This window comes from Coregonus clupeaformis, unplaced genomic scaffold (genome assembly GCF_020615455.1).
Source record: "Coregonus clupeaformis isolate EN_2021a unplaced genomic scaffold, ASM2061545v1 scaf0013, whole genome shotgun sequence".
In the NCBI taxonomy this organism is placed as follows: domain Eukaryota; kingdom Metazoa; phylum Chordata; class Actinopteri; order Salmoniformes; family Salmonidae; genus Coregonus; species Coregonus clupeaformis.
This window is the reverse complement of record NW_025533468.1, coordinates 177712-205249: the sequence shown is the minus strand read 5'-3', so window position 1 is coordinate 205249 and position 27538 is coordinate 177712. Positions and strand designations below refer to the sequence as shown.

Below are 27538 nucleotides of genomic sequence, written 5' to 3'. Positions count from 1 at the left end.
TCTCCCTAAGTCCCTGCCATCAAATCCACTCTCCCCCTAATGAAGTGGCTGACATGACTTAAGCGCTCTCCATCTGGCTGCGCAGTGAAAATTGGGTTATGGAGACAAGACGGGGTCTCCTCCACCTCCCCGCCATAACACACATGCACTCAGACTGTAGCTTGCTGGAGACATACCTGTTTACTGCACCGTAAAGTAGAGCATGGATGGCAACCGTTTGGTGGATGGGGGAGGAGGAATAACAAATGGGAAACGCATCATGGTAGTGCAGAATACTGTACCCTACAGTGTTACTTAGCTACATGGGCTGATGTTATGTGTGTAATACTCATGTGTGTGTTGTCTCAAGAGATGTTGTGCCTGTAGTATGTATGTATGTATGTATGTATGTATGTATGTATGCTTGCATGCATGCATGTGTGTAGGTAGCCTACACACTGTACACTAGAGATTTGACCACTTCATTATATTACAGTATGACATTTCTGCTGAGATAAAATATTGCATGATATTACATGCATGACAGAGTGCATGCTTGCACGCATGTATGTCGGTAGCCCACATACAGTACACATGAGATTTGTCCTGCCCAGAGGAATCTCCAGAATTATACCATTATATTCAAATATTACCTTCCTTCTCTGGAATGTGGAATACCATTCGCAACTAGTTCGGTTTACATTTTGATGTATATCCAGTGTGAACTGTATGAGTAAAGATGCCAGACATAAATGATGCAGATAACTGATTTATTTCCCAGATTTGCCCGTGCCTTATTATTGGAGCCATTAGCTCATTCCTGGGCACTGCCTCCCCAAGAGGCCCTCCCTGCAGGAGCTTGTTTGATTGCAGCCTCACAGCTGGCTTGTGATGTGGGCCTGAATGGAATGATGAAGGGAGGAGGGGAGGGGGGCGAGTCAGTTGCCCCCAGCTGTGAAAATCTGAAAATCAGGCTGGACCCTGGTGCTGGATTGGGAAGAGAGGTGGGAGGAGTCTCTCTCTTTATCATTCTCTCTCCCTCTCTATCTGTTTGTGTGAGAGAGATAGAATAGACAAACAAACATGCACGTACACACACGCACGTCCTCAGCAGCATCATCGCCTGCCTGGGTGGAGGATATAAAAGCCTGCACGGTCCCTGCCCTGCTGTAGAGAGGCAGGACTCCCTCGCTGTTGGGCAATTGGGCAACGGAATGGAATAGCCTAAAGTAGATGACCGTGTGTGTGTGCGTGCGAAACGCAAATATGCGACAAACAGCAAAAGTAAGAGACACAAGTACGGAACAGACATAACCACATTTCCCATGAGAATATCTGTCATCCTCCGTGGCATGCAGTGTGGGGACATTCCAGGGCTCGTCTCATTTGTGTCCTTGCTGTGACTGCTGAGAGAGAGAGAACGAGAGAGAGAACGAGAACGAGAGAGAGAGAGAGAACGAGAGAGCGAGGGAACAAAAAAAGCAACTGAGACCAAGACTGTATTTTGTGTTGAGGCACAAACACACTGATGATGCATGGGGGGCAGGAGACCTGTTATTGCCGTTATTGCTTCAGCTGTTCCATTTGGATGAAGAATATCTTTCATGGGACGTGTGAATGGACTATAAAACAGGGAAACAGTCTTGGGTGTGAAAACATTGTGTTAATGAGGACCACTTCCATTCAAGAACCTCTCGCACTGTGCTGCCATCATTATTGTCATAATGAAGGGTGTAGTGCCAAGGCAGAACAACGCCCTCTGTGGGTCTGGATGGTCTAGGTCAAAAAGCACCTTCATATGAATATATGACTTAATGGGCAATTAAAACAATTTACTCCCATCTCCCAACATTACATAAAGAGGGTAAAATATCCATCACTAAAAAGGTTTGAGGGAGCTTTCCCACATTCCTTTGAATGAAGAATGAATAGCATTTGATGAGTATGGTCTTAGATGCTTATTGAGTATATATATATTTTTATTTAACTAGGCAAGTCAGTTAAGAACAAATTCTTATTTACAATGACGGCCTACCCCGGCCAAACCTGGACAACGCTGGGCCAATTGGGTGCCGCTCTATGGGACTCCCAATCACGGCCGGATTGTGATACAGCCTGCAAGATGCAGTGCCTCAGACCGCTGCGCCACTCGGGAGCTCCAAGTATGAACTGGACTGTGAATGTGATGATGTGAAGCAGAAGGATTTCTCATGCATCACCCTTTGTTCTAGACCAGGGTTTTAGTCAATAGGGCACACTGTAGCAAACAGTTTAAAAATGAAAACCAAGTGGTTCCTGTTGGACAAGTCCAGGTAGTCCCTCCCTGCTTGTCTGTTTTCTTCCGTTTGGTGAACTTCAGGCCCGTTAGCATTAGGGTTGTCCAATTAATTTTTTCTCCCAAACCTAGCTCAAATTTTAGACGTTGGATTAAAACAAGGCTACAGCGTCCATAAGGTGACCATTAGACTTAGATACATTTCTAAAACCAGTCGAGCAACTCGGTTGCTGCGCAACAGTAGCAGCTAGCTAGTAGAAAGCCAGCAGCTTTAGCTGGCTAGCTAACACCAGTTGGATGAGAAGCAAAATAAAATAACTAGCCAGCTAGCTAGGTATATTTTGTTGTGGAAGGTTTTCATGTGGCTGAAGACAGTCATCTGTGCAAATCTGTCGGCACCATTAAACACAATATGATGGTGCCGACAGATATTGCAGCTCTGCTTCTAGCTCCTAAGCAAACTGCTGACCTGGACACTTGCGCGTAATAAGAGAACAAACAAATAAGCTAGCGAACCTCCTATTGGCTGCTATTATAGCCAGTTAGATACACCAAACTTTGGGAACTTTGGGGAAACTGCCACGCTGCTAATTATAATTCATGCACACACCAGACAGACGTGATGCTGTTAGAAGATCCAGAGCAAATTCTAGCACTTACCTTATACATTAATTCAGTTCGCTCCCTCCTCTGTCAATGACATTTTCTTCTTGTCATTATAATCCAAATTTATGCTGACTGATCAACACAGTGTCAAGTTACTTTTCAATGTGTTCCCGAAAACCTGAAGTCTCTATCCACAAGTAAAAAGTAGCAGGGGTGCAGGTTGCACACAAAGCATCCAGGTAAAACAACAACATCATAATGATCATTGTTTGCTTGCGTGACCTGTGCGCAGACAAAAGAAAATGCCATGCTTGCTAACACATTCCTGTAAAGCTTAGAGAGGAGCTCATGTTAAATACTGTTGAAGTAATATGGCTACAGGTTCATCTGCCTCACCTAAAGCCCATTATTGTGGGAAGCTGTTATAGACCACCAAGTGCTAACAGTCAGTATCTGGATGACATGTGAAATGCTTGATAATGTATGTAATATCAACAGAGAGGTATATTTTCTGGGTGATTTAAATATGGACTGGCTTTCATCAAGCTGCCCACTCAAGAAAAAGCTTCAAACTGTAACCAGAGCCTGCAACCTGGTTCAGGTTATCAGTCAACCTACCTGGGTAGTTAGAAACAGTACAGGAATGAAATCATCAACATGTATTGATCACATCTTTACTAATGCTGAAGAAATTAACTTGAAAGCAGTATCCAGATCCATTGGATGTAGTGATCACAATATAGTAGCCATATCTAGGAAAACCAAAGTTCCAAAGGCTGGGCCTAATATAGTATATAAGCGGTCCGACAATAAGTTTTGTAGTGATCGCATTCACAGAGAGACGGATAAACCATTCTTCTGTGTATAAAGTGACGCGGGCCGGCAAAGAAGCATCTAACAAAGCACTTAGCTGTTCTACGAGAAGTCTGAGGCAGGCGTTAGCTTACGAGCATTTTCAAGTGCAACTTTAATAAGGATGGTTTTGGTAAACAGCTCAAAGATTTAACGATGCTCCTACAAAGGTTCTAATGATGAACTTAGCCTTAAGATGCTCTTGGGAAACAGGGCCCAGCTCTCAAACTCTGCTCCCATCTGTTTTCATATTTATATAGCCATTAATAAATGTGGGAATCTAAGAACATTTGAAGCTAAAGGATTTAGAGCACCTATCCATCAGATTTGTAAGTACACTAAATGACCGAAAACATCTCATTCCAAAATCATGGGCATTAATATGGAGTTGGTCCCCCTTTTGCTGCTGTAAGAGCCTCCACTCTTCTGTGAAGGCTTTCCACTAGATGTTGGAACATTGCGGCGGGGACTTGCTTCCATTCAGCCACAAGAGCATTAGTGAGGTCAGGCACTGATGTTGGGCGATTAGACCTGGCTCGCAGTCAGTGTTCCAATTCATCCCAAAGGTGTTCAGTAGGGTTGAGGTCAGGGCTCTATGCAGGCAAGTCAAGTTTTTCCACACCGATCTGGACAAACCATTTCTGTATGGACCTCGCTTTGTGCACGGGGGCATTGTCATGCTGAAACAGGTAAGGGCCTTCCCCAAACTGTTGCCACAAAGTTGGAAGCACAGAATCATCTAGAATGGCATTGTATGCTGTAGCGTTAAGATTTCCCTTCACTGGAACTAAGAGGCCTAGAGCGAACCATGAAAAACAGCCCCAGACCATTATTCCTTCTCCACCAAATTTTACAGTTGGTACTATGCATTGCGGCACGTACAGTGGCTTGCGAAAGTATTCACCCCCCTTGGCATTTTTCCTATTTTGTTGCCTTACAACCTGATTACAAGATTTTTGGGGGGTTTGTATCATTTGATTTACACAACATGCCTACCACTTTGAAGATGCAAAATATTTTTTATTGTGAAACAAACAAGAAATAAGACAAAAAAACAGAAAACTTGAGCATGCATAACTATTCACCCCAAAATTGAAAGAATATGTCACCACAACAAACCTGCCAAGAGAGGGCCGCCCACCAAAACTCACAGACTAGGCAAGGAGGGCATTAATCAGAGAGGCAACAAAGACACCAAAGATAACCCTGAAGGTGCTGCAAAGCTCCACAGCGGAGATTGGAGTATCTGTCCATAGGACCACTTTAAGCCATACACTCCACAGAGCTGGGCTTTAGGGAAGAGTGGCCAGAAAAAAGCCATTGCTTAAAGAAAAAAATAAGCAAACACATTTGGTGTTCGCCAAAAGGCATGTGGGAGACTCCCCAAACATATGGAAGAAGGTACTCTGGTCAGATGAGACTAAAATTGAGCTTTTTGGCCATCAAGGAAAACGCTATGTCTGGCGCAAACCCAACACCTCTCATCACCCCGAGAACACCATCCCCACAGTGAAGCATGGTGGTGGCAGCATCATGGTGTGAGGATGTTTTTCATCGGCAGGGACTGGGAAACTGGTCAGAATTGAAGGAATGATGGGTGGCGCTAAATACAGGGAAATTCTTGAGGGAAAACAGTTTCAGTCTTTCAGAGATTTGAGACTGGGATGGAGGTTCACCTTCCAGCAGGACAATGACCCTAAGCATACTGCTAAAGCAACAATTGAGTGGTTTAAGGGGAAACATTTAAATGTCTTGGAATGGCCTAGTCAAAGCCCAGACCTCAATCCAATTGAGAATCTGTTTTACGACTTAAAGATTGCTGTACACCAGCGGAACCCATCCAACTTGAAGGAGCTGGAGCAGTTTTGCCTTGAAGAATGGGCAAAAATCCCAGTGGCTAGACGTGCCAAGCTTATAGAGACATACCCCAAGAGACTTGCAGCTGTAATTGCTGCAAAAGGTGGCTCTACAAAGTATTGACTTTGGGGGGGGGTGAATAGTTATGCACGCTCAAGTTGTCTGTTTCACCTAAAAAAATATTTTGCATCTTCAAAGTGGTAGGCATGTTGTGTAAATCAACTGATACAACCCCCCCAAAAATCAATTTTAATTCCAGGTTGTAAGGCAACAAAATAGGAAAAATGCCAAGGGGGGTGAATACTTTCGCAAGCCACAGTAGGTGGAGTTGAGTATAGTGGACTTACCTGTTGTTTAAGGAATCTCTGGAAGTCTTTATAGGTTCTGTTTAGTTGGAGAAAGGGGATCACCTATATACACCTGGCCACAAGGAAGCAACTATTGTTTTCTATCAATAGTTAACTAATATAATGGTTGTTTATGAGTCATTCCCGTAAAAACTGATCAAAGTACAAAATAACAGGATAATATCTATTTCCTTCTCATGGCACGTTTCTTATTATCATCAAAAGGGAGGAGCATATATTGCTATTGGTAATAAGGAGACAGACAGACAGATAGATGGAAGGACAGTGGGACAGAGAAAGACCTTTTTACTTCAAAAGACCAAAAGGGTAGCTAGTTTGTTTAATTCCCTTGCTGGATGAAGGAAGGACAAGTGAGCTGGATGGAAGGTTTTGTATTTGGCAGCCTTCTTTAAAATAACAATCATGTGGAGAGGGAAGCGTTCAGTGGTTATGTGGCGACTAAACGCCTCCTCACCTCGTGATAAGAGATAACGCCTCTGACATTTCAATGTCACAGCAACATCAACTGTCTTTTTTGGGCGGAAAGGTTGGAGAGGTCAGGAATCGAATGAATCAATAATCTCATCCTATTACTTCAGCAGCCAGTCAGGCTCATTTCCAGCCAGAGAGAAAATAGAAATTCAGCATTCATACATCTACAGTACATTTCCCTCGCAACGAGCAGATGCTGAATGATTGTGAGCAGCACACTTAAAGGCCTGAAGGACACACAGGAGAACAGACAGACCATAGACAGCCCATAACTCTGAATAGGAAAGAGTGGAATGAGCTCATAGTCATACAGTACTGCATGATGGTTCATATTGCAACAATGCAAAGGCTTGGAAACATAATGAATGAGACTAGGAATAATGATGTGTACCTACCTGATTGTGGAGAAATGGTTAAATGAAGACAGTGAGTCATTTCATATTGGTGTGTTGCTGTCTAGCAGCGAAATAAGATTTCTAGAAGAAGATGTTCTACCCATGACCTCCTAATGTGGGCTGTTTCAATGTTTCTGTTCTTTCAAGCACGCTTCTTTCAAGTGACTTAATTCACGGTTACAAAAGCATGATATAAAGCTAAGTAATGCTCAAGTAAATTCTGGATACCACTCACGCACATCATTTTGCCTGTTTTAGGGAAACATTTTATGACGAGCTCAAATTGCCCACTCAGTACAGATGAGGCACAGCTGCTGAATGAAGCATGCTGGGTAGTCTGCCTGTCAGTGTGTGTGTGTGTATGTGAGTGGCAGGCTCTGACTCAGCACATTAATGTGGGGTGCAGAGAGAAGGGGAAGCAAGCGAGAGAGAGACCATTGATGTGGGCCACAGAGAGAGAGAGAAGAGCGAGAGACAGGCTCTTTTATTGCCTAATCCAGTTTAGGAGATGAATCCAGCCTTAAATCTAATATCCCCATAAATGATTCCTCCTGTATACATGAATCACTGACCTTACCCAATAACAGAACTCTATTCCAGCCACGGCCAATAGAAAGACAGAGACAGTGTGTGTGTGCGTGCGTCTGTGTGAGGATGCAGGTTTAAATGGCCTGTATGAAAGCATCAAAGCTGACAATGGAGTTCTCTCTATTCCTCCCAAAGCTTATCAACATTGTTTTATTCCTTCCTCTCTCTAGTCTAATAGTATATTCCAGGCACCATGCGGCGGTTCACTGACCTGCTCTATGAAACCAATAAAATGCATCGAAAATGTGACCATTGAAAGCAGCTCTACCTTGGGAGACATGTTGAGGAAAGGGGGACTAAACTGAAGTGAACGCTTTGTGTCTAGCTAGACTCCCCGGTGAGAGAGAAAGAACTGACAGCTTTTTACAGCAGCACAGGACAATTATTCCTACAACATCTGTCCGGACTTCTAGGTTCCCAAACCCAATATTTGCTGCCAACACTAACATTTATACAGCGAGGGTCTGTATTTGCTCAATGTCTGTAAACCATGCCATATTAATGTCTGGAATTTAGTACGAAATATTAATGTCTGGAATTGGAACGGATGGCTAGGGACACCTCTGGGTCATCTCCCCCTCCCCCATTTCATGATTAGTCTTTCCCACTCTGCTTTTTCTTTTCCCTCTCTCTCTCTATGCATCATCCTCTCTCTACCCATCCTATCCTCTCAAACCACAACTGAGAGAAAAGCAATTATGTAGAGGCGATTGGGCCCAATTTAACCCATTGACTGTGCTTTCCAAACTAAACTGAGTGACTTTTAATCTCTGGGGGAAACTTCCCATTTCAATGTCCAGGTAGATACCAGAATGTTGCTCAGCTGCACAATTTTTTTTACAAAAGGCAATACATTTCTAAAGATAAGTGATCAACACATGTATACAACTTTTTACATATTCACTTTATTATTCCAGCATAATCTGAGATAAGGCATCACATCGGTTCAAATCAGGACAACAAAGATATAGCGAGACAAAAGGCTTGGCTTTCATTTATATGTCGAATAATACAATTTGACCTTTTTAGCAAAAACATCACAGTGTATCATAAAGGCAGCATTGCAGAGAAAGAGAGAGAGAGAGAGAGAGAGAGAGAGCGAGAGAGAGAGAGAGAGAGAGCAAGACCAACATCAAATGAAGCAGAAAGGTTGGCCAATATGGGTCACCATGGCCATCGCAACCAATGAGGGCACAGTGAACTATTTATGATGCAATGATAGGCTACATGTGGTGAGTCATTGTTTTTACAGCACATTTACTAAATTAATGTTTAAAAAACAAATAAGTAAATTAACCACATTTGTTGTGATCCATCTAATAGAACAGAATTGGGTGCTAAAACAAGGTAATAAGGCTTTCATCTCATCATTTTAAATAATCAGTCAATAGAAACCAACACCAAACACAAGGTAAGACACTGGCCACATGACTCTTGAAAATTGTCCCAAAATCTTTGGCTAGACATTTTAAATGTTAAAACCTATTTACTATCGGGTTCAGAAGCGGAAATAAACATGGCAAACAATTACAAAAAAAATCCCAGAAAAAACACTTGAAATAATGATACATTACATTTTCAAAATAAAGCACACTGTCCCAAGAAAGTTCAATTTACAAAGTAACACAAGGCACATAGGGTGGATGTCAGTAAACCACAGATACAAAGAATATTGTGGAGATTGTCTCCTTGTACCATTAGATGCAAGGCCCATACTAGCATGGTAGCGTTCTGTGGCAATAAGACTGATTGTCTACAGATTTACCATAGAAAGCAGGCCTATTGTGGTGACTGTACTTTACCACATATACTATTGGTGATTGTCTACACATGACTTACCATTGATACTTATGATTGTTAACACATTTACATTATAGTCATTTAGCAGACGCTCTTATCCAGAGTGACTTACAGGAGCAATTAGGGTTAAGTGCCTTGCTCAAGGGCACATTGACAGATTGTTCACCTAGTCGGCTCGGGGATTTGAACCAACGACCTTTCGGTTACTGGCCCCACACTCTTAACCACTAGGCTACCTGCTGAAACACCATTGTGATCTCCTTGCCTGGCTACCCATCCACATTGCTCCGGCCAACGGACGTTTCTTCTCCAAGATGCGTCTGGATTTGCCTCCCTCCCCGACGATTTCTAGAATGCAAACACAATCTGACCAATCTGATTGGTCCCAGAAACCGATGGGTTGGGCCAGAGCCAGCCTACCTGATGAAATTATCAACTTTGATTCTCTGATTGGTTAGATTTGTTATAGACGATCCAATCACTGATGAATTTGTTTTGAAGTCACACAAACAACTTCTAGGATGGCAGTTTCAGACTGAATATATGTAGCGATTGATAGAGCAGAGGAATTAAATTCAGGGTGAGTGGTCAGGCAAGTGATCACCCAGACAGACACACAGCTCAGTCTATGAGTGGACCAGTTTGATGCCCTGTCCCGTGTCCAGTATATTGGGAGGGAACCAGCCCAGTTTGAATCGCCTGAAGCACCTCAGACACACTCCACACAGCCAGAGGAGGTTGAGCCCACAGCACCAGTTGGACAGGTGCACCAGAGGATAGGTAGCCTGGGGGAAGTGGGTCTTCCAGTGCTTGGCCACATCGCTCCCTGTGGGAAGATGGAGCGTGTAGTCGCTCCAGTGTTTCGACACGCCGTAGGCCGCTGCCACCGTCCTGTCCTTCTCCAACCACTGGGTGGCGCTATCCGGGTTGCAGTTGAACTCCACCCACTCTGAGGTGAAGTCCCCGAGGCGGGCGGCGTCCACACCTTCGATGTCACCGGCGGGGGCGAGCTCGGCCCCTTGCACGGCCACGTAGACTCCCTCCAAGCTGCGGACCTCCTTTACCCAGGGCAGGGAGTTCTCTGTGTCCAGGACCAGGATGAGGCGGGAGGTGAAGCCGCTGTTCTTCTCCTTCCACCACTCCAGCAGCTGCTCCAGACGCAGAGAGTCTCCTCCTGGAAGAGAGAGAGAAATAAACATGTTTCTAGCTTAATAACCACAACCTAGTCTTAGGCTGGGACCAACAAGGAACAACCATTTGCGAAAAGTTGATATGATCTATATCATAACATGCACAATGGAAACAAAAGGAACATGTGACTCGTCAAGTTATTTGTCAAATCATCTCTATTGTTATTCTGAATACCATCTACAGCTATACGCCTGTATGGCCTATCCCTAGTCTAAGGCGCCTAAATCTTGAGTTACAGGGACATTCTGTTTGGACACCCCTCCTCTGTGGCAAATATGTGAGCGGCGTATGAGTGTCTATATGTGTGCGTGAGCAGCCTGCGTGAGTGAGTGAGAGTGCCAGAGACACCCCCCAGCACGCTCTTCCCAGACTGTTCTGTAAAGCTCCCACGCCAGCCAGGGCCCGGGTTGTTTTTCCCCCTCGGCCTCCACTGCTCAAACACTGCGACACAGGGTATGACACGCAGTATCCTTCATGAGGATTAATACGGCAGTGTGCTCCATGGCAGGAAGATTAAGAGGTGCCCGTAGATGGAGCCAAGATAAGATATTTCTTTACAGCTTGGGGAGCTGCTCAGAAAGGGAACGGTTAGGAGGAGCGATACTGTGTGGTCGCGACACACTGATGTTTTAAGTAAAATGTGGGTTTCAGGGGAGCACCGGGATACTATACTGTGGCCACGTTGATGTTTTGACACATATTACTAGAATACTTGGTTGGTCCGTAGTTGGATCTGTATCTTTAGGAAGACAATACATACTAGTTTTTTTTTATTCACCCTGAATGTTAGGAGTTTAGCAGCTAGTTTGATAACAAGGGTTTTAAAAAATTACAGTATGATTAACATATATTCCTTCCATAGTCCATTAAAGAATAATTGGGTAATGGGTTAATAATAATACTAATTATCTACTTATTACAGCTGACTTGCCCGATGAGTCACGATGACTGTTAGGTTAAGGTAGGTGGTGAGCAAGTAATGGACATTAAAGACAAAGGGTCAAAGTTGTCTGAGTTTATGGAGACAAATAAAAGTTAGGAGTGGGAGTTAACAACATGGTCAAGTCATGTTTAATTGTCATGGAGCTTGTCTTCCTAGCAGCACCATGCAGTGATAAAGCGTGGGTGTGTGTTGGCAGCCACTCTAAAGACAAACTTCAGTTATCACACTGGGAAAATGTTGTACTCTTCATTTCTACTAAGAGTTGCATGGATTACTGAAAGGTTCTGGCAGACTACAAAATATTTTGTACTTGTTCTAACTACTGCTGTTGTTCCAGACATTTCTCACAAACAAATGGAAAACTTTAAAATGTTTGGCAAAGCAAGAATACATTATTCTACCCTCATCATCATGTTTTATTCAAACATATAACCTTAATTTGATCCTGTATTTGTATTTTTCATTTTTGATCTAGTCTGGAAACAAATAGGTGCAAAATAAACATTGATTGATGATGAGAGACAGAGAGAGGCAATAAGCTTGTCTGCTGCTTTCTGAGAGTTGAGGAGAGACAGCCAACCAACCAGCCAACTAGCCAGCCAACCAGACTCTGTAAGCTATGGTGACCCTCACCTGCCAGTGCCCAGGCCCCGGTGCGCTGCGTATGCCCGCTGTAGAATACCACGTATGTATCATGGCGGGGCCCGTCGGCCGTGCGAAGCTCCAGGAAGGCCTTGAGCTTGGCCTGCAGGGCCTCCAAGGTCACCCCGCTGGTGGAGTAGTCACAGCCAAACGTCTCGATCATGTGGTGGGAGAAGAGGCGCTGCACGCTGTTCAACATGCCCGTGGAGCGCACGTTCAGCTCCTGCACCTGGTCCGGAGGTAGGAGGGTGGGCTGGCCGTCTGGGCTGTGGAGGGAAGGGAGAGAAGGATGGGTGGATGGGTGGAGGAGAGGAGGGAACGAGAATGGCTGAATAGGGTGGGAGAGGGGAGGAAGAGTATGAATATGAGGAGAGAATGGCAAGTGGAGATGGAGAGCAGAATTGAAAAGAGGAAGATGAGGAGAATGTAGAGGAAGAAACGGAATAGAGGTGAAAGAGAGGTGCAGGCACTGGCAGAACAGTAGAGATGGAATATGAGATAATATGAATGTGTGTGTGTGTGTGTGTGTGTGTGTGTGTGTGTGTGTGTGTGTGTGTGTGTGTGTGGAGGACTAAGATGAGTGACAATAAAGATGAGTTCTGACCCAACGACCCCACAACAAGATTCGGAGGTCAAGACAGATCCATCTGTTCGATCCGACACACCTTTCTCTCTTTCTCTCCACCCCACAGCACCAGGCATAAGGACAGGAGTCAAGGCTGCCCCAGTCTCTGTTACTCAATATAGCCCCACTCACTCTGTATCTGTCTGTCCCTGGCATTGCTCACGACTTTCTCCATTCACTCATATAGACATCTGCATAACTCAAAACATGTCATCTGAAAGCAGAGTTATTATGATCTTGAGAGAGACCTTGGGCTGGAGAGTTGGAGAGAGTTCTGTCTGAATAATGAGTAGATTTTGTCTGAGTAGTTGTATTGAGATGACTGGGGGCAGTGGATGACATGGCTGTTGGAGGCTGATGTGACAGATTTGTTTCACTAACCTGGCCTGGGTCTCTCTCCCTCTCACCCTCTCTCTCCTTGTCCCTGTCTGACTTTCTCTCCTATGCTCTCTGTCCCTCGCCGTTCCCTTCTTCTCCTCCTCCTCTTTCTCATCTTCCCAAGGGGCCCTCATCATTGTAAAAACATGATCTGAACCCATCAAACAGTAGATAATACACTGCTATATTCTCAACATGCACTCTGGTCTCCCGCTGGGGCCTACATCCACAGCCCTGGCATACAGAGCAGATGTATGGGCCTGCATCCGAATCACCACCACAGACAGACAGCAGCTAGCTACTGCTAAGTGCTAACTGCCCTAGCACAAAGATAGAGGTAGAGTCTGAAATGGCACCCTATTCCCTACATAGTGCACTACTTTTGACTAGAGCCCTATGGGTCCTAATCAAAGGGATAGGGTGCCATTTCGGACAGAGAGTAGCCCTGACTGGTCGTAAACACATCTTCCACCCACAGCCACTTAGTATGCCAGGGAGAGAGCAGCCTCAGGGGGGAAACATTAGGGCCATGTTTATGCATGGTTATTGGGATATTTTTCCACTTAGTTTGTCCAGTGAGGGAATTGAAATTATGGTCTGTCCCTCCGGACAGGGATTTTTTGACTTCGGTGCAGGGAAGATTGATGATTGTGGAGAAAAATATAGTGAGTGTGTCTGTGTGTGTGAGGTCTGTGTACGTGTATACTGAATTGTGTGTGCCTGTGCGTGTGTGTCAGGGTTTCTATTAGGAAAATGTGGCGCCAGACTTTTGACCGGCAGCATTTTAATTTAACAGACATTTGAGAAATTTACCGGACCCATATGCATTGGGCGCTTAACCTGATTAGGGCGTCCACCCAATGACAGAAATCACATTTAGATTACTTATCTTCACAAAACATGCAACGGCGTGCGTCCTTCTTATCGAATTCCAATGCATACTTGATGTAAGAATAACTGCCACATTTACTTTCATCAGCCAACAAGACAAGTAACGAACAGCAAAATCACTAGCCTATGTCAATGTAATATCCCCCATAGTACAAAAAGTTGACCTATTCTTATGGTCAGCTTGTTGTTCTGTGCGAGAAAGAAATAGCCTATTCCAAACTGACTCTGGGACAGTTGTGGGATGATAGATCCCAAATTCATACAACTAGTAGGCCTAGGCTACATAAAATGTTTTAAAGCAATGAGGCTGATGCAACAGAAAATAACTCTCAGCAAAAAATGTTGATAAACTATTATTTCTTCACATTATAAGCTTAGCAATGTGCACACGTCAGTAAGCTGCGCACAAACGTTTGTTCCATAATGCAATTAGCGGGAAACCACCGTTTTCAAAAGCAAACTGCACATGCAAGCGGTTTCATGTGACAGAGATAAAAACATCCATTATACATTTTGAAAGAGGGGAGATCTAAAGATGCAACAACTAGCATGGGTTGCTAATATGACTAGGATTGTGCCTTTGGCTACTGGACAATGAAAGAAAGTTGATTTGAAAACCAATAGAACATGAGAGAAATAGGCTACTGGTTTCAATGGCATATGGAAGTCTTTATAAAAGAATTGCCTCCACGTTTCTATGGTCGGATTTGACTTTGAAGTAAGGTAAGACATGCCTCATAATATGAAGTAAAACGTTCAGGTTTCAAACAGTTAAATATATGTTTTCAAAATGCATACTGCCTCCAGCTCATTGCAAAGTGGTGAGTGACACGCTGAAGCCTGCCTATACCGTTGCCTATATGCACTTGAATGACGAATGGGAAGCATGCTTCAATTACCAGCTGAGAAATAAAAATAGTAGCTTTTTTAAATTGTGGCCATCAAAACAATTTTTAACACGCGATTGCATTTAGAATTTTTACGCAATGATTGGGCTTATAAAAGCAAGTTTCACTCCAGCAGCAACAAATGAGCTGTTTGAGAAGCTGTAGCAGCAGCTCTCACGCTGTGTGACAGATTTTCCACTCATAGGCTCTGTATCTGTATCTCGTGTGATAAACATAACGACTAACGAAAACACACACGTGCCAATTTAATTCCACAAAATTATGCAAATTAACTTATAGACTGATAAGCATAATTGGTCAAATGCATTTACATCAACTTGTATTTCCATTATTTTGCAATGGGATTGTATTTTTCTCCAGGACAATTGGCCGGTGCCAGTTATATTTATTGGCTTTTCATTTTATTTTATTTTTGCCAAAAGCCGGCTATTACCGGCTAATGAAGACCCTGGTGTGTGTGTGTACGGTTATATACAGTGCATTCGGAAAGTATTCAGACACCTTGACTTTTTCCACATTGTTACATTACAGCCTTATTCTAAAATGGATTTTAAAAATAAAACATCTCATCAATCTACACACAATATCCCATAATGACAAAGCAAAAACAGGTTTTTTGAAAATGTATTAAACATTTAAAAACTGAAATATCACATTTACATAAGTATTCAGACCCTTTCCTCAGTATTTTGTTGAAGCACCTTTGGCAGCGATTACAGCCTTGAGTCTTCTTGGGTATGAACGCTACAAGCTTGGCACGCCTGTATTTGGAGAATTTCTCCCATTCTTCTCTACAGATCCTCTTAAGCTCTGTCAGGTTGGATGGGGAGCGTCGCTGCAAAGCTATTTTCAGGTCTCTCCAGAGATGTTCGTCAGGTTCAAGTCCGGGCTCTGGCTGGGCCACTCAAGGACATTCAGAGATTGTCCCAAAGCCACTCCTGCATTGTCTTGGCTGTTTGCTTAGGGTCGTTATCCTGTTGGAAGGTGAACCTTCGCCCCAGTCTGAGGTCCTGAGCGCTCTGGAGCAGGTTTTCATCAAGGATCTCTCTGTACTTTGCTCCGTTCATCATTGCGTCGATCCTGACTAGTCTCCCAGTCCCTGCCGCTGAAAAACATCCCCCCAGCATGATGCTGCCACCACCATGCTTCACCGTAGGGATGGTGCCAGGTTTCCTCCAGACGTGGCGCTTGGCATTCAAGCCAAAGAGTACCATCTTGGTTTCATCAGACCAGAGAATCTTGTTTCTCATGGTCTGAGAGTCCTCTAGGTGCCTTTTAGAAAACTCCAAGCGGGCTGTCATGTGCCTTTTACTGAGGAGTGACTTCCGTCTGGCCACTCTACCATAAAGGCCTGATTGGAAGAGTGCTGCAGAGATGGTTGTCCTTCTGGAAGGTTCTCCCATCTCCACAGAGGAACTCTGGAGCTCTGTCAGAGTGACCATCAGGTTTTTGGTCACCTCCCTGACCAAGGCCCTCCCCGATTGCTCAGTTTGGCCGGGCGGCCAGCTCTAGGAAGAGTCTTGGTGGTTCCAAACTTCTTCCATTTAAGAATGATGGAGGCCACTGTGTTCTTGGGGACCTTCGATGCTGCAGAAATGTCTCGACACAATCCTGTCTCGGCGCTCTACTGTTGGACCTTATATAGACAGATGTGAGCCTTTCAAAATCATGTCCAATCAATTGAATTTACCACAGATGGACTCCAATCAAGTTGTAGAAACATCTCAAGGATGATCAATGGAAACAGGATGCACCTCAGATAAATTTCGAGACTCTAGCAAAGGGTCTGAATACTGAATATAATAAGGTATTTCTGTTTTGTTTTTTTATACATTTGAAAACTTTCAACAAACCTGTTTTCGCTTTGTCATTATGGGGTATTGTGTGTAGATTGATGAGGACTTTTATTTATTTAATCCATTTTAGAATAAGGCTGTAACGTAACAAAATGTGGATAAAGGGAAGGGTCTGAATATTTTCCGAATGCACTGTACCTGTTGTAGCTGGTAGGGACGACCACAGCGTAGCCCACACACGTGCCCCCCAGGCAGCTGCCCAGCTCATGGAAGAGCCCGTGGGCCAGAGACTCCAGAGAGAGGACCACCAGGAACATACTCATGAACACACCGTTGGAGGGCTGCAACACAAGAGAGCATTTAATTTGTGATTTTTTTAAATGTATTGAAGCATAAGAGAATTTAGCTAGTTAGATACACACATAAAGAAAATTCTATCACAAGGCTTCAGCTCAAAACACCCTTCAAAACACACTCAAGTGAAGCTGTGGGAATGAGTGAGAATGAAATTCCAAGGCCACAATGGACTCTGTTATATAAATTCACCAAGCTGTTAAAATTCAGTAAATACACACAAATTACACAGAAAAAATGGACAACAAAATAATTTTATGCCGTTGCCATGACGATTTCCACGTAGCCTTGCGTTTCCTCAATTACACTTGTGTTACATTCACATTTGCAATTAAAATCCTTATTAAAATCCATATTTTTCCTCAATACGACTTGTCCAATTAGCGAGGCACCAGCAAGGTTACCACATCACTTCAGAGCTCCCTGCTTCATTATTAGCTATTGAGTTTTGGATGGAGGCAGCAGACCTCTTGTTAAATTCAGGTCCTACTGCCCAAGGCCTCACAGCTGGTCCAGCTTCATCTCCTCAGTTCTCATGACACAGCAACACTGAAGCTCTTATGCCATCCCAGCCTTCAAGCCCTTTTAATGTAGAGCAAGGCTATAGGCCTAGATTATAGAAACAATTCAAGGCTATAGCTAGGCCTATATGTTTGGTAACATGGACATTGCATTGTATATTTTACTTTAAAATGTTGAAGAGTGTGTGTGTGGGTGGGTTGAGTAAGTATCCTTGCTTAAAGACATGCTCCGGTACTTTGGCGACTAAGAAAGTATTTTTTTAAACCTCCCGCTTTGGGCTGGATGTGTTCATACATGCATAATATATGAGCAGAATTACTGTCACCTTAATTAGCCACGGAATCCTTGGTTTGAAAACGACTGCTTTTTTTAAAGCTGTGCCGCGCCATTTTCCCTACATTTCCCCCCACGTGGGCCAGCCTCCTAGCAATTCGAGTTCTAGCCAATGAGCTTCAGGCCCTCGCATTTGAGTGACAGCTAGCAAGACGCCTGCCCATCATTATCCAAAGAGGTTGCAGTGCGGGCCCAACGGCTCAATGGACACAGCAGAGAGAAAGCGAGAGAGAGAGCAATGACATGGTGCACATACAGTGGGGAGAACAAGTATTTGATACACTGCATATTTTGCAGGATTTCCTACTTACAAAGCATGTAGAGGTCTGTAATTTTTATTATAGGTACACTTCAACTATGAGAGACGGAATCTAAAACAAAAATCCAGAAAATCACATTGTATGATTTTTAAGTAATTAATTTGCATTTTATTGCATGACATAAGTATTTGATACATCAGAAAAGCAGAACTTAATATTTGGTACAGAAACCTTTGTTTGCAATTACAGAGATCATACGTTTCCTGTAGGTCTTGACCAGGTTTGCAGACACTGCAGCAGGGATTTTGGCCCACTCCTCCATACAGACCTTCTCCAGATCCTTCAGGTTTCGGGGCTGTCGCTGGGCAATACGGACTTTCAGCTCCCTCCAAAGATTTTCTATTGGGTTCAGGTCTGGAGACTGGCTAGGCCACTCCTGGACCTTGAGATGCTTCTTACGGAGCCACTCCTTAGTTGCCCTGGCTGTGTGTTTCGGGTCGTTGTCATGCTGGAAGACCCAGCCAGGACCCATCTTCAATGCTCTTACTGAGTGAAGGAGGTTGTTGGCCAAGATCTCGCGATACATGGCCCCATCCATCCTCCCCTCAATACGGTGCAGTCGTCCTGTCCCCTTTGCAGAAAAGCATCCCCAAAGAATGATGTTTCCACCTCCATGCTTCACGGTTGGGATGGTGTTCTTGGGGTTGTACTCATCCTTCTTCTTCCTCCAAACACGGCGAGTGGAGTTTAGACCAAAAAGCTATATTTTTGTCTCATCAGACCACATGACCTTCTCCCATTCCTCCTCTGGATCATCCAGATGGTCATTGGCAAACTTTAGACGGGCCTGGACATGCGCTGGCTTGAGCAGGGGGACCTTGTATGCGCTGCAGGATTTTAATCCATGACAGCGTAGTGTGTTACTAATGGTTTTCTTTGAGACTGTGGTCCCAGCTCTCTTCAGGTCATTGACCAGGTCCTGCCGTGTAGTTCTGGGCTGATCCCTTACCTTCCTCATGATCATTGATGCCCCACGAGGTGAGATCTTGCATGGAGCCCCAGACCGAGGGTGATTGACCGTCATCTTGAACTTCTTCCATTTTCTAATAATTGCGCCAACAGTTGTTGCCTTCTCACCAAGCTGCTTGCCTATTGTCCTGTAGCCCATCCCAGCCTTGTGCAGGTCTACAATTTTATCCCTGATGTCCTTACACAGCTCTCTGGTCTTGGCCATTGTGGAGAGGTTGGAGTCTGTTTGATTGAGTGTGTGGACATGTGTTTTTTATACAGGTAACGAGTTCAAACAGGTGTACCAAAAATTAAGTTCTGCTTTTCTGATGTATCAAATACTTATGTCATGCAATAAAATGCAAATTAATTACTTAAAAATCATACAATGTGATTTTCTGGATTTTTGTTTTAGATTCGGTCTCTCACAGTGGAAGTGTACCTATGATAAAAATTACAGACCTCTACATGCTTTGTAAGTAGGAAAACCTGCAAAATCGGCAGTGTATCAAATACTTGTTCTCCCCACTGTAGTTGCACATATGTGACGTAGTATGCAATTTTTGGCGAACACTTTTGGCTCGTGAGTACCACTTTCAAAACTACTGGCTAAAAAGTATACAAAGGTAGTTCCATTTCATTTCAGCCAGCCATGACACCCACCATCTTCGATTGTTCTGAAATGGTTTCTGTAGTTTTAACAGATAAGATAAGCATTCCAACAACATTATTTTGTTGAAAGACTATTTGAACTTTGAGAAATTAAGCTAATTGATTGCACCCAAATTGGTCATGTGAATTCATATGATTCATATAATATTCATTAAATATAATACCCAACATCCGATTTGGACCAAACCACTTCTTAAAATGCCTAAGATGTGAGGAATCCAAATAAATTGTAAAAAGCCACCCACGTACCCCCCCAAACCAAGCCCACCCCAACCGCCAGTATACAGTATCAGTTCTCTATGTTTGACAAGTAGTATGAAGCTGTTGCTTGGAGTATTGTTAATTCATACTATGTAATGTATTCTCAGTAAATTTGGTGATGTTTTTTTCCCCTGTTCAGAGAAATTAGCCATTGAAGTCACTTGCATTTCCCCCCATAAATTAGTGTGAAAGTACCAGGTTTTGCCCACTAGATGCTGCTGTTCCTGCTCTTAGTGACACACCCTTTCATTAATTTTGCAGGTTTCTCGTGCTTATTAAAGGTCCTTTTTATCTCAATATCAAATCATTTCTGAGTAACAATTAAGTACCTTGATTGTGATTGTTTCAAATTAAAATGGTCAAATAGAACCAAAAATAGCTTCTTATCAAAGAGCAATTTCTCAAGCAAGAATTTTACTAGGATTGTCTGGGAGTGGTCTGAGTGGGAAAACTGAACTCTTTCTTATTGGTCTATTTACTAATTTACCGCCTGGTGATGTCACCAGTCAGGCCAAATATCCATCCCACCAAAACAGGCAGACATTTCAGGCGGCCTTTTCAAACAGCTTTTACACTGAAAGGGCATTATCATAATTTTCACAATTTCGCAGTATTGTTTCAACCTCATAGTGTGGAAATATATAAAACACAGGACATCACATTTTTGACTGTACAGGGCCTTTAAACGGACCCATTGGAAGTTTAAATAGAAAACAAATAGCTTTTACTCATGATTAAAATAAATGGTGGGGTCATAGCTTAAAGGGATACAGCGAGATTCGGACAATTAATGTTTCTACCTACCCAGACAAACTCGTGGATACCATGTTTATGTCTCTGCGTGCAGTATGAAAGAAGTTACAGGTCGTTTTTTTTCGCAAGCCAATGATGACACTACTCGCCTAGTATTAGCGCAATAACTGGAAGTCTACAGGTAAGGTAGCATACACTGGCTGGAGATCTTATATTATGTGGTAAATAGTTGGACATGCCTCAGTGTAGCCTGTTATGCTAATAGCAGATTTCAAGGTAAAGCTAAATTAGGGCTAGATCATTTATGGCTCTTTATGTAAGGAGATAGACATATTAAAGTGCTAATTAACTTGGTCACGGTTGAGAGCAGAAGCAGCTCTCCTCTCCGGCTTGGGACTGTTGTGAATGCATGCCAGGCCTCTAGCAAGCATCAGTCTCTGGGGCTTATGACGGGAAGCTTGATGTTTCAATGTTGATGATGCTACTCAACTTGTCTTGTTACTAGGCTATGCAGCTATTATGGTCAGGTCTGTCTCGAATAAGATAATTCAAATCTTCTCAATGATTCAAATCTTCTCAATGAGGCAAAACCCAAATAAATGAAAAGCTCAGATCAATCACTCAATCCATCAATCAATCCATCAATCAATCGCTCAATCCATTAATCAATCAGCTGATCAATAAACCAACTGATTTATCAATCCATCTTTTCATTCATTAGTTTAACATATATTACCCTGCCAGTTCACCATTCAGCCCTATGTAGCATCTTACCTGCCAGGACACAGCTGCCAGTATGGCTGTGGACACCAGGCTGAAGAAGACCAGGCGTTCAGAGATCAAGCAGAAGTGTCTCATCCCCCGCGATGCCATGACCCGGTCCAGGCTGCGTGTGTCTGACTGCTGGACCGAGCGCGCCTTCTGACAGTCACTCAGCTTGGTGTGGAAGCCCCACAGTGTGATCAGCAGCACCACGTGGCAGACTGTCCAGAACAGGCCAAACACACAGAACCCAGGGATCACCAGGTACCACAGTTCTAGATGGCTCATCTTTACAGCGGCTAGGACAAAGAAGGCTATCTCCACAAGCCCCAGAGGGAGCAGGGAGAGTCGACGCCAGACACGTCCCCAGGAAAGCAGGGGCAGCCAGCGCTCAGTGGCCCCCAGGCTGCTGAAGTAGACGTCCAGGAGGGGGTCACAGATCAGACGGCCCAGGTAGCAGCCCAGAGCGAAGGGGTTGGTGGTTATCCCCACGGCCTTGAAGAACAGCAGGGAGGTGACTAGGGCGAAGCAGGCCAAGTTGGGCAGGGCTATGAGGGACTTGACGCGCAGGCCCACGATCAGAGCCCCCAGCGCCACCACTAGGGCAATGAGGGCGATATATTTGTGCATCAGCATGGTGGTGCTGGCGATGCCAAAGCCCAGGAGTTCAAGGAGCTCCTCGGACGAGAGCAGGGTGGGTTTATAGTGAACACAGCCCATTATCCTATCTGTTAAGGCCCACACTGTCCTCAAAATCACACTAGCCAGCAGCAGGTAGTTAGTAGCCTGCTCCTTCACATTCTCCTCCAGCGAGGGATTATTGAGGAAGCACAGGAGGCCCAGAAGGAAGCCAAACCACAGGTGGAAGAGGCTGAGACTGGCTGACTCCATGGAGAAGTAGTAGTAGAGGATGCTGGCGATGCCCAGGACAAAGAGACCCAGGATGAAGATGACAAGGATCATGGGCTCGTCCGTCTGCTCCCATCGCACGTACAGGCCCAGGCATACCGCCACCATCAGGTTGAAACTGGACAGGTAACCAAGGCAACGCACCGATGACCACATGTCCACCTCCACGCCGGGCGCAGGTCCAGGCCTGCACTCCTCCTCCGGCTCCAGGCGTGACATGGCTGCGTAGAGACAGTGGCTGAGGCAGTAACGAATCCTCCTGAACATTCAACTGGAGGGACTCATGATTCAATGATCAGGTATGTCACTGACAGTAGCAAGCTTGTGCAGGTTTTGTAGTGGACTGGGGCACTTGAATTTAGGCAACATTAAGGATGAGATCCAGATGAAATAGGCTATTCAGCCACTGTGAAAGGAGAACATATTTTTGGAATGTGAAAAATGTTTACATTAATTATCATCAACACAACGATTATCCTAATTTAGCTGTCATATGTTGGCTGGATGACAATTATCATAGCAATAAACATTGACACTCATCAGTTGCTATTGACAGAAGATTTGAGAAACAGTTAGCTAGCTAAGTCAGACAGCTAGCTAGCTAGGTGCTGCTGTCAATAGCACTATAATGGCTAGCACATAGCACAAGAATGCCACATAGCACAAGAATGGCTAGCTATAGTAGCTAGCCAGTTACGCTGCGTAAGGTTGAGTAAGTGATGACATCTGACGCAATTCCAGAGGCATCACAGTAAAACTACTTCAAATCATTAAAGGTATTCACAAATAACTAGCGATGACAAAACGAAAGATTAATCTTGAGTTGCTTACTCTTGTTTGCTTAAAAACTTGTTTCGTTTCCGGACTCCAAACTACGGCAAGGATGATGAGACAAACATAGCTGAGATTTTGCGTTTGCAGAGAAATCGAATGTGGTTTCACAGCAGGTTGTCCCTCTCAGTAAATTACTAATCCATTAGAGGTGACATCAATGAAATATAATTATTTATGTTAACAGTATTGATATTAAACAATTAAAGTAATTTTAACACTCATTGATCAGAAAAGACAACCACATCGAGCATACAATTATCCTGTATAGTCTGTGAAGATATCACCGTGAAGGTGGCCAAGGTGCACATCTCAAATGACACCCTACTCAAATAATAACTTTTCCACATACAGTAGCTCTGTCCAAATGCTACACTATATGGGAATAGCCAAAGAGAGATTACACTGGTTGATTATGATCATTTCTGGAAAATGATTATGTGGAGTAGTGTGGATTTATCTCAACAGGGGCACTGTGGAGGCAGGGCTCTATCCTTTTTCTATTTTTCTCTCTGCATTGTTGGGAAGGGCCATAAGTAAGCATTTCACAGTTGTTTACGAAGTATGTGACAAATTAAATGGGTGCAGGTAGCTTAGTGGGTAAGAGCGTTGTGCCAGTAACCGAAAGGTCGCTGGTTCTAATCCCAGAGCCGACTAGGTGAAAAATCTGTCGATGTGCCCTTAAGCAAGGCACTTAACCCTAATTGCTCCTGTAAGTTGCTCTGGATAAGAGCATCTGCTAAATGACTAAAATGTAAAAAATGTAAAATGTTAAATTACATTTGATTCGATCTTTTCTGACTGACTGACTATGTGTAATAATGCACATACAGATACAGCGGCAGTCCTCCCTCCTACACATCACTGTGAATCCCACAGAGCCAAGAAACGTCTGGAGACACAATATATAACACAGTCGCAGCCCTCATCGAGAATCATATCAACCTACTGTAATTGGAGGGATTTAGGGCCCTGAGGTTTTCCTCACCGTTTCATATGATGACATGACCAGGAAAACGCTAGACCGTAGTTATGAGAATCGGGACCACATAAATGTTCTGTATAGGTTACATTACATACATTTGGTCAAAGTGAATGATACATTTGGACTTGAGGATTGTAATGTAAATACAAGAAATACAGTTGAAAAATTCAAATTCTATGATTTTCTTTTGATTGTCCTCTTCTTTTTTGCACCGAAAATCTCAGCATTGGGCTTTTAAGACCAAGATAAACCCATTGGCCTCTTGTATCATTTACAGCATTACTGAGGAGAAGCCTTTTTAAAAGGTTTATTTAGGATTTTCTGCTGATACAACATGATAAATGTAAGGATGGGATGAACATCAAGGGACAGGCTAATTCACTATCCTGAGGCTATAAAGCATCCAGAAAGTCTGTGTGTGTGTACGTGTATGTTTATAAGAGATTGACAATCAACATACACAGCTTATAAACAGCCTATTTATTGCATGGAAGTAAATAGACAGTATTAATTAATTAATTTATTATTATATAAATACTCAGATAGGGTGTTATCTCAAAGTATCAGGAGGAGGGCAAAGTGAGATTCTGCGGAGATAAGTGTGTGTGTGTGTGTGTGTTTGTGTTCGTGTGTGTGCTATACCCCAGGTACTGTAAAAGTGAAATGTGAATCTCTTCAGAGTGTGTTTCTCTCTGCTGAGCTGATTGGGGAAGAGTAAGGCAGAGTGTCGCGTGGTGAACCGGAGGGCCTGAAGGGTACAGAAGTCACACCCGTTTGCACTCCGGGGAAATCGACTGATGAGAGGAAGAAAGAACACTTGTGAGTGTTTCAGAGTGCATTAATAGGTCATCACTTTTTATAAATACACCCAATTAGTCCACTTCAACCTCGCTCTTTTTTCTTCAATGAAATATTGAGGTCGTCGTGTATTAAATAGGCCACGTATTTCCTGCAAGACTACGATAACTGTTACAATAGAATTCAAGTGACCATTTTTTAAATGAGTGCTGAGTTGCTTCATCCATAATTGAACAGGGCGTCCCGCTGTTAATATTTGGTTGGAACATAAGACTATTCTTGGTAAGCAGCACAGAAAAGCAGCTCAGCAGCACCTGCCCCACTACAGAAGCAGTTCCCTGGTGTGCTGTTTCCACGAGGCAGAGCAGGCTAGCACACCTGTGATTACTTCTTCTCCGAAATCAGAGCTCATGAATGGTGACGATGTTTTCATTACCCCCTGTAGGTCACAGCACTCAATGAATGAACTCCCACGTAAAGAGAGAGAGAGAGAGAGAGAGAGAGAGAGAGAGAGAGAGAGAGAGAGAGAGAGAAGGAATGGGAGAGTGGGAGGGAGAGAGGGGTGAAGGAGACTGAGGACAGAGAGAGATAGGGAAGGAGAGAGGGAGAGGGGGGAGAAAGGGACAGAGCGAGAGGGAAGGAAGGAGAGAGGGAGAGGGGGGAGAAAGGGACAGAGAGAGAAGGAGAAGGAGAGAAAGAACAAGAATATATATATATATACAGTACCAGTCAAAAGTTGGGACACACCTACTCATTCAAGGGTTTTTCTTTATTGTTACTATTTTCTACATTGTAGAATAATAGTGAAGACATCCAAACTATAAAATACCACATATGGAATCATGTAGTAACCAAAAAAGTGTTAAACAAATCAAAATATATGTTTTATTTGAGATTCTTTAAATAGCCACCCTTTGCCTTGATGACAGCTTTGCACACTCTTGGCATTCTCTCAACCAGCTTCATGAGGTAGTCACCTGGAATGCATTTCAATTAACAGGTGTGCTTTCTTAAAAGTTAATTTGTGGAATTTCTTTCCTTCTTAATGCGTTTGAGCCAATCAGTTGTGTTGTGACAAGGTAGGGGGGCGTTATACAGAAGATAGCCCTATTTGGTAAAATACCAAGTCCATATTATGGCAAGAACAGCTCAAATAAGCTAAGAGAAATGACAGTCCATCATTACTTTAAGGCATGAAGGTCAGTCAATACGGAACATTTCAAGAACTTTGAACGTTTCTTCAAGTGCAGTCGCAAAAACCATCAAGCGCTATGATGAAACTGGCTCTCATGAGGACCGCCACAGGAAAGGAAGACCCAGAGTTACCTCTGCTGCAGAGGATAAGTTCATTAGAGTTACCAGCCTCAGAAATTGCAGCCCAAATAAATGCTTCACAGAGTGAAGTAACAGACACATCTCAACATCAACTGTTCAGAGGGGACTGTGTGAATCAGGCCTTCATGGTCGAGTTTCTGCAAAGAAACCACTACTAAAGGACACCATTAGGAAGAAGAGACCTACTTGGGCCAAGAAACACGAGCAATGGACATTAGACCGGTGGAAATGTGTCCTTTGGTCTGGAGTCCAAATTTGAGATTTTTGGTTCAAACCGCTGTGTTTTTGTGAGACGCGTTGTGGGTGAACGGATGATCTCCGCATGTGTAGTTCCCACCATAAAGCATGGAGGAGGAGGTGTTATGGTGTGGGGGTGCTTTGCTGCTGACACTGTCTGTGATTTATTTAGAATTCAAGGCACACTTAACCAGCATGGCTACCACAGCATTCTGCAGCGATACGTCATCCCATCTGGTTTGGGCTTAGTGGGACTATCATTTGTTTTTCAACAGGACAATAACCCAACACACCTCCAGGCTGTGTAAGGGCTATTTTACCAAGAAGGAGAGTGATGGAGTGCTGCATCAGATGGCCTCCCCAATCCCCCGACCTCAACCCAATTGAGATGGTTTGGGATGAGTCGGACGGCAGAGTGAAGGAAAAGCAGCCAAAAAGTGCTCAGCATATGTGGGAACTCCTTCAAGACTTTTGGAAAAGCATTCCAGGTGAAGCTGGTTGAGAGAATGCCAAGAGTGTGCAAAGCTGTCCTCAAGGCAAAGGGTGAGAGAGAGAGAGAGAGAGAGAGAGAGAGAGAGAGAGAGAGAGAGAGAGAGTTATGCAGGGAGTCCGGGACTCATCGTGTGTTCGTCATTCTTAGATGTGCAATAAGACGTGGCAAGATGACTTTACAACAACATTCTGAGGAAACATGGCCACCCTAACGGAACCACCACCATCCAGTATCCACTGTTGGTGAGTATTGAACTACATGTAGTTCAACTAGTAATTTAACTACATTTTCAAATGTTTTCAGTAGTTAATTACTTTTTTTGCCATGTGGTGGTGTAGCTACAGTGCATTCAGAAAGTATTCAGACCCCTTGACTTTTTCCACATTTTGTTACGTTACAGCCTTACTCTAAAATGGATTAAAAACACAATACCCCATAATGTTGTTTTTCCCTCATCAAT

General features: G+C 43.7%; 1 protein-coding gene across 1 annotated transcript; it reads right to left on the bottom strand.

The window, feature by feature from the left end:
- Nucleotides 1-9397: 9397 nt before the first annotated feature.
- On the bottom strand, nucleotides 9398-23282 carry LOC121546260 (transmembrane protein 168-A-like). Its single transcript, XM_041857424.2, has 5 exons — nucleotides 23231-23282; nucleotides 21503-22805; nucleotides 16764-16906; nucleotides 11959-12233; nucleotides 9398-10365 (listed from the first exon to the last, which is right to left on the bottom strand). Exons 2-5 carry the CDS (start codon nucleotides 22664-22666, stop codon nucleotides 9818-9820), a joined length of 2130 nt encoding a protein of 709 aa, XP_041713358.2. The 5' UTR covers nucleotides 22667-22805; nucleotides 23231-23282; the 3' UTR covers nucleotides 9398-9817.
- Nucleotides 23283-27538: the final 4256 nt, after the last annotated feature.

Bases quoted from the DNA above. Each gene is read 5' to 3' on its own strand.
- LOC121546260 (XM_041857424.2), bottom strand. From the start codon at position 22,666: ATGTTCAGGAGGATTCGTTACTGCCTCAGCCACTGTCTCTACGCAGCC. The intron at 16,907-21,502 runs GTAAGATGCTAC...CTTGTGTTGCAG, and splicing joins TGGCAGCTGTGTCCTGGCAG to CCCTCCAACGGTGTGTTCAT. The intron at 12,234-16,763 runs GTACAGTGCATT...TTCCCTCCACAG, and splicing joins GTCCCTACCAGCTACAACAG to CCCAGACGGCCAGCCCACCC.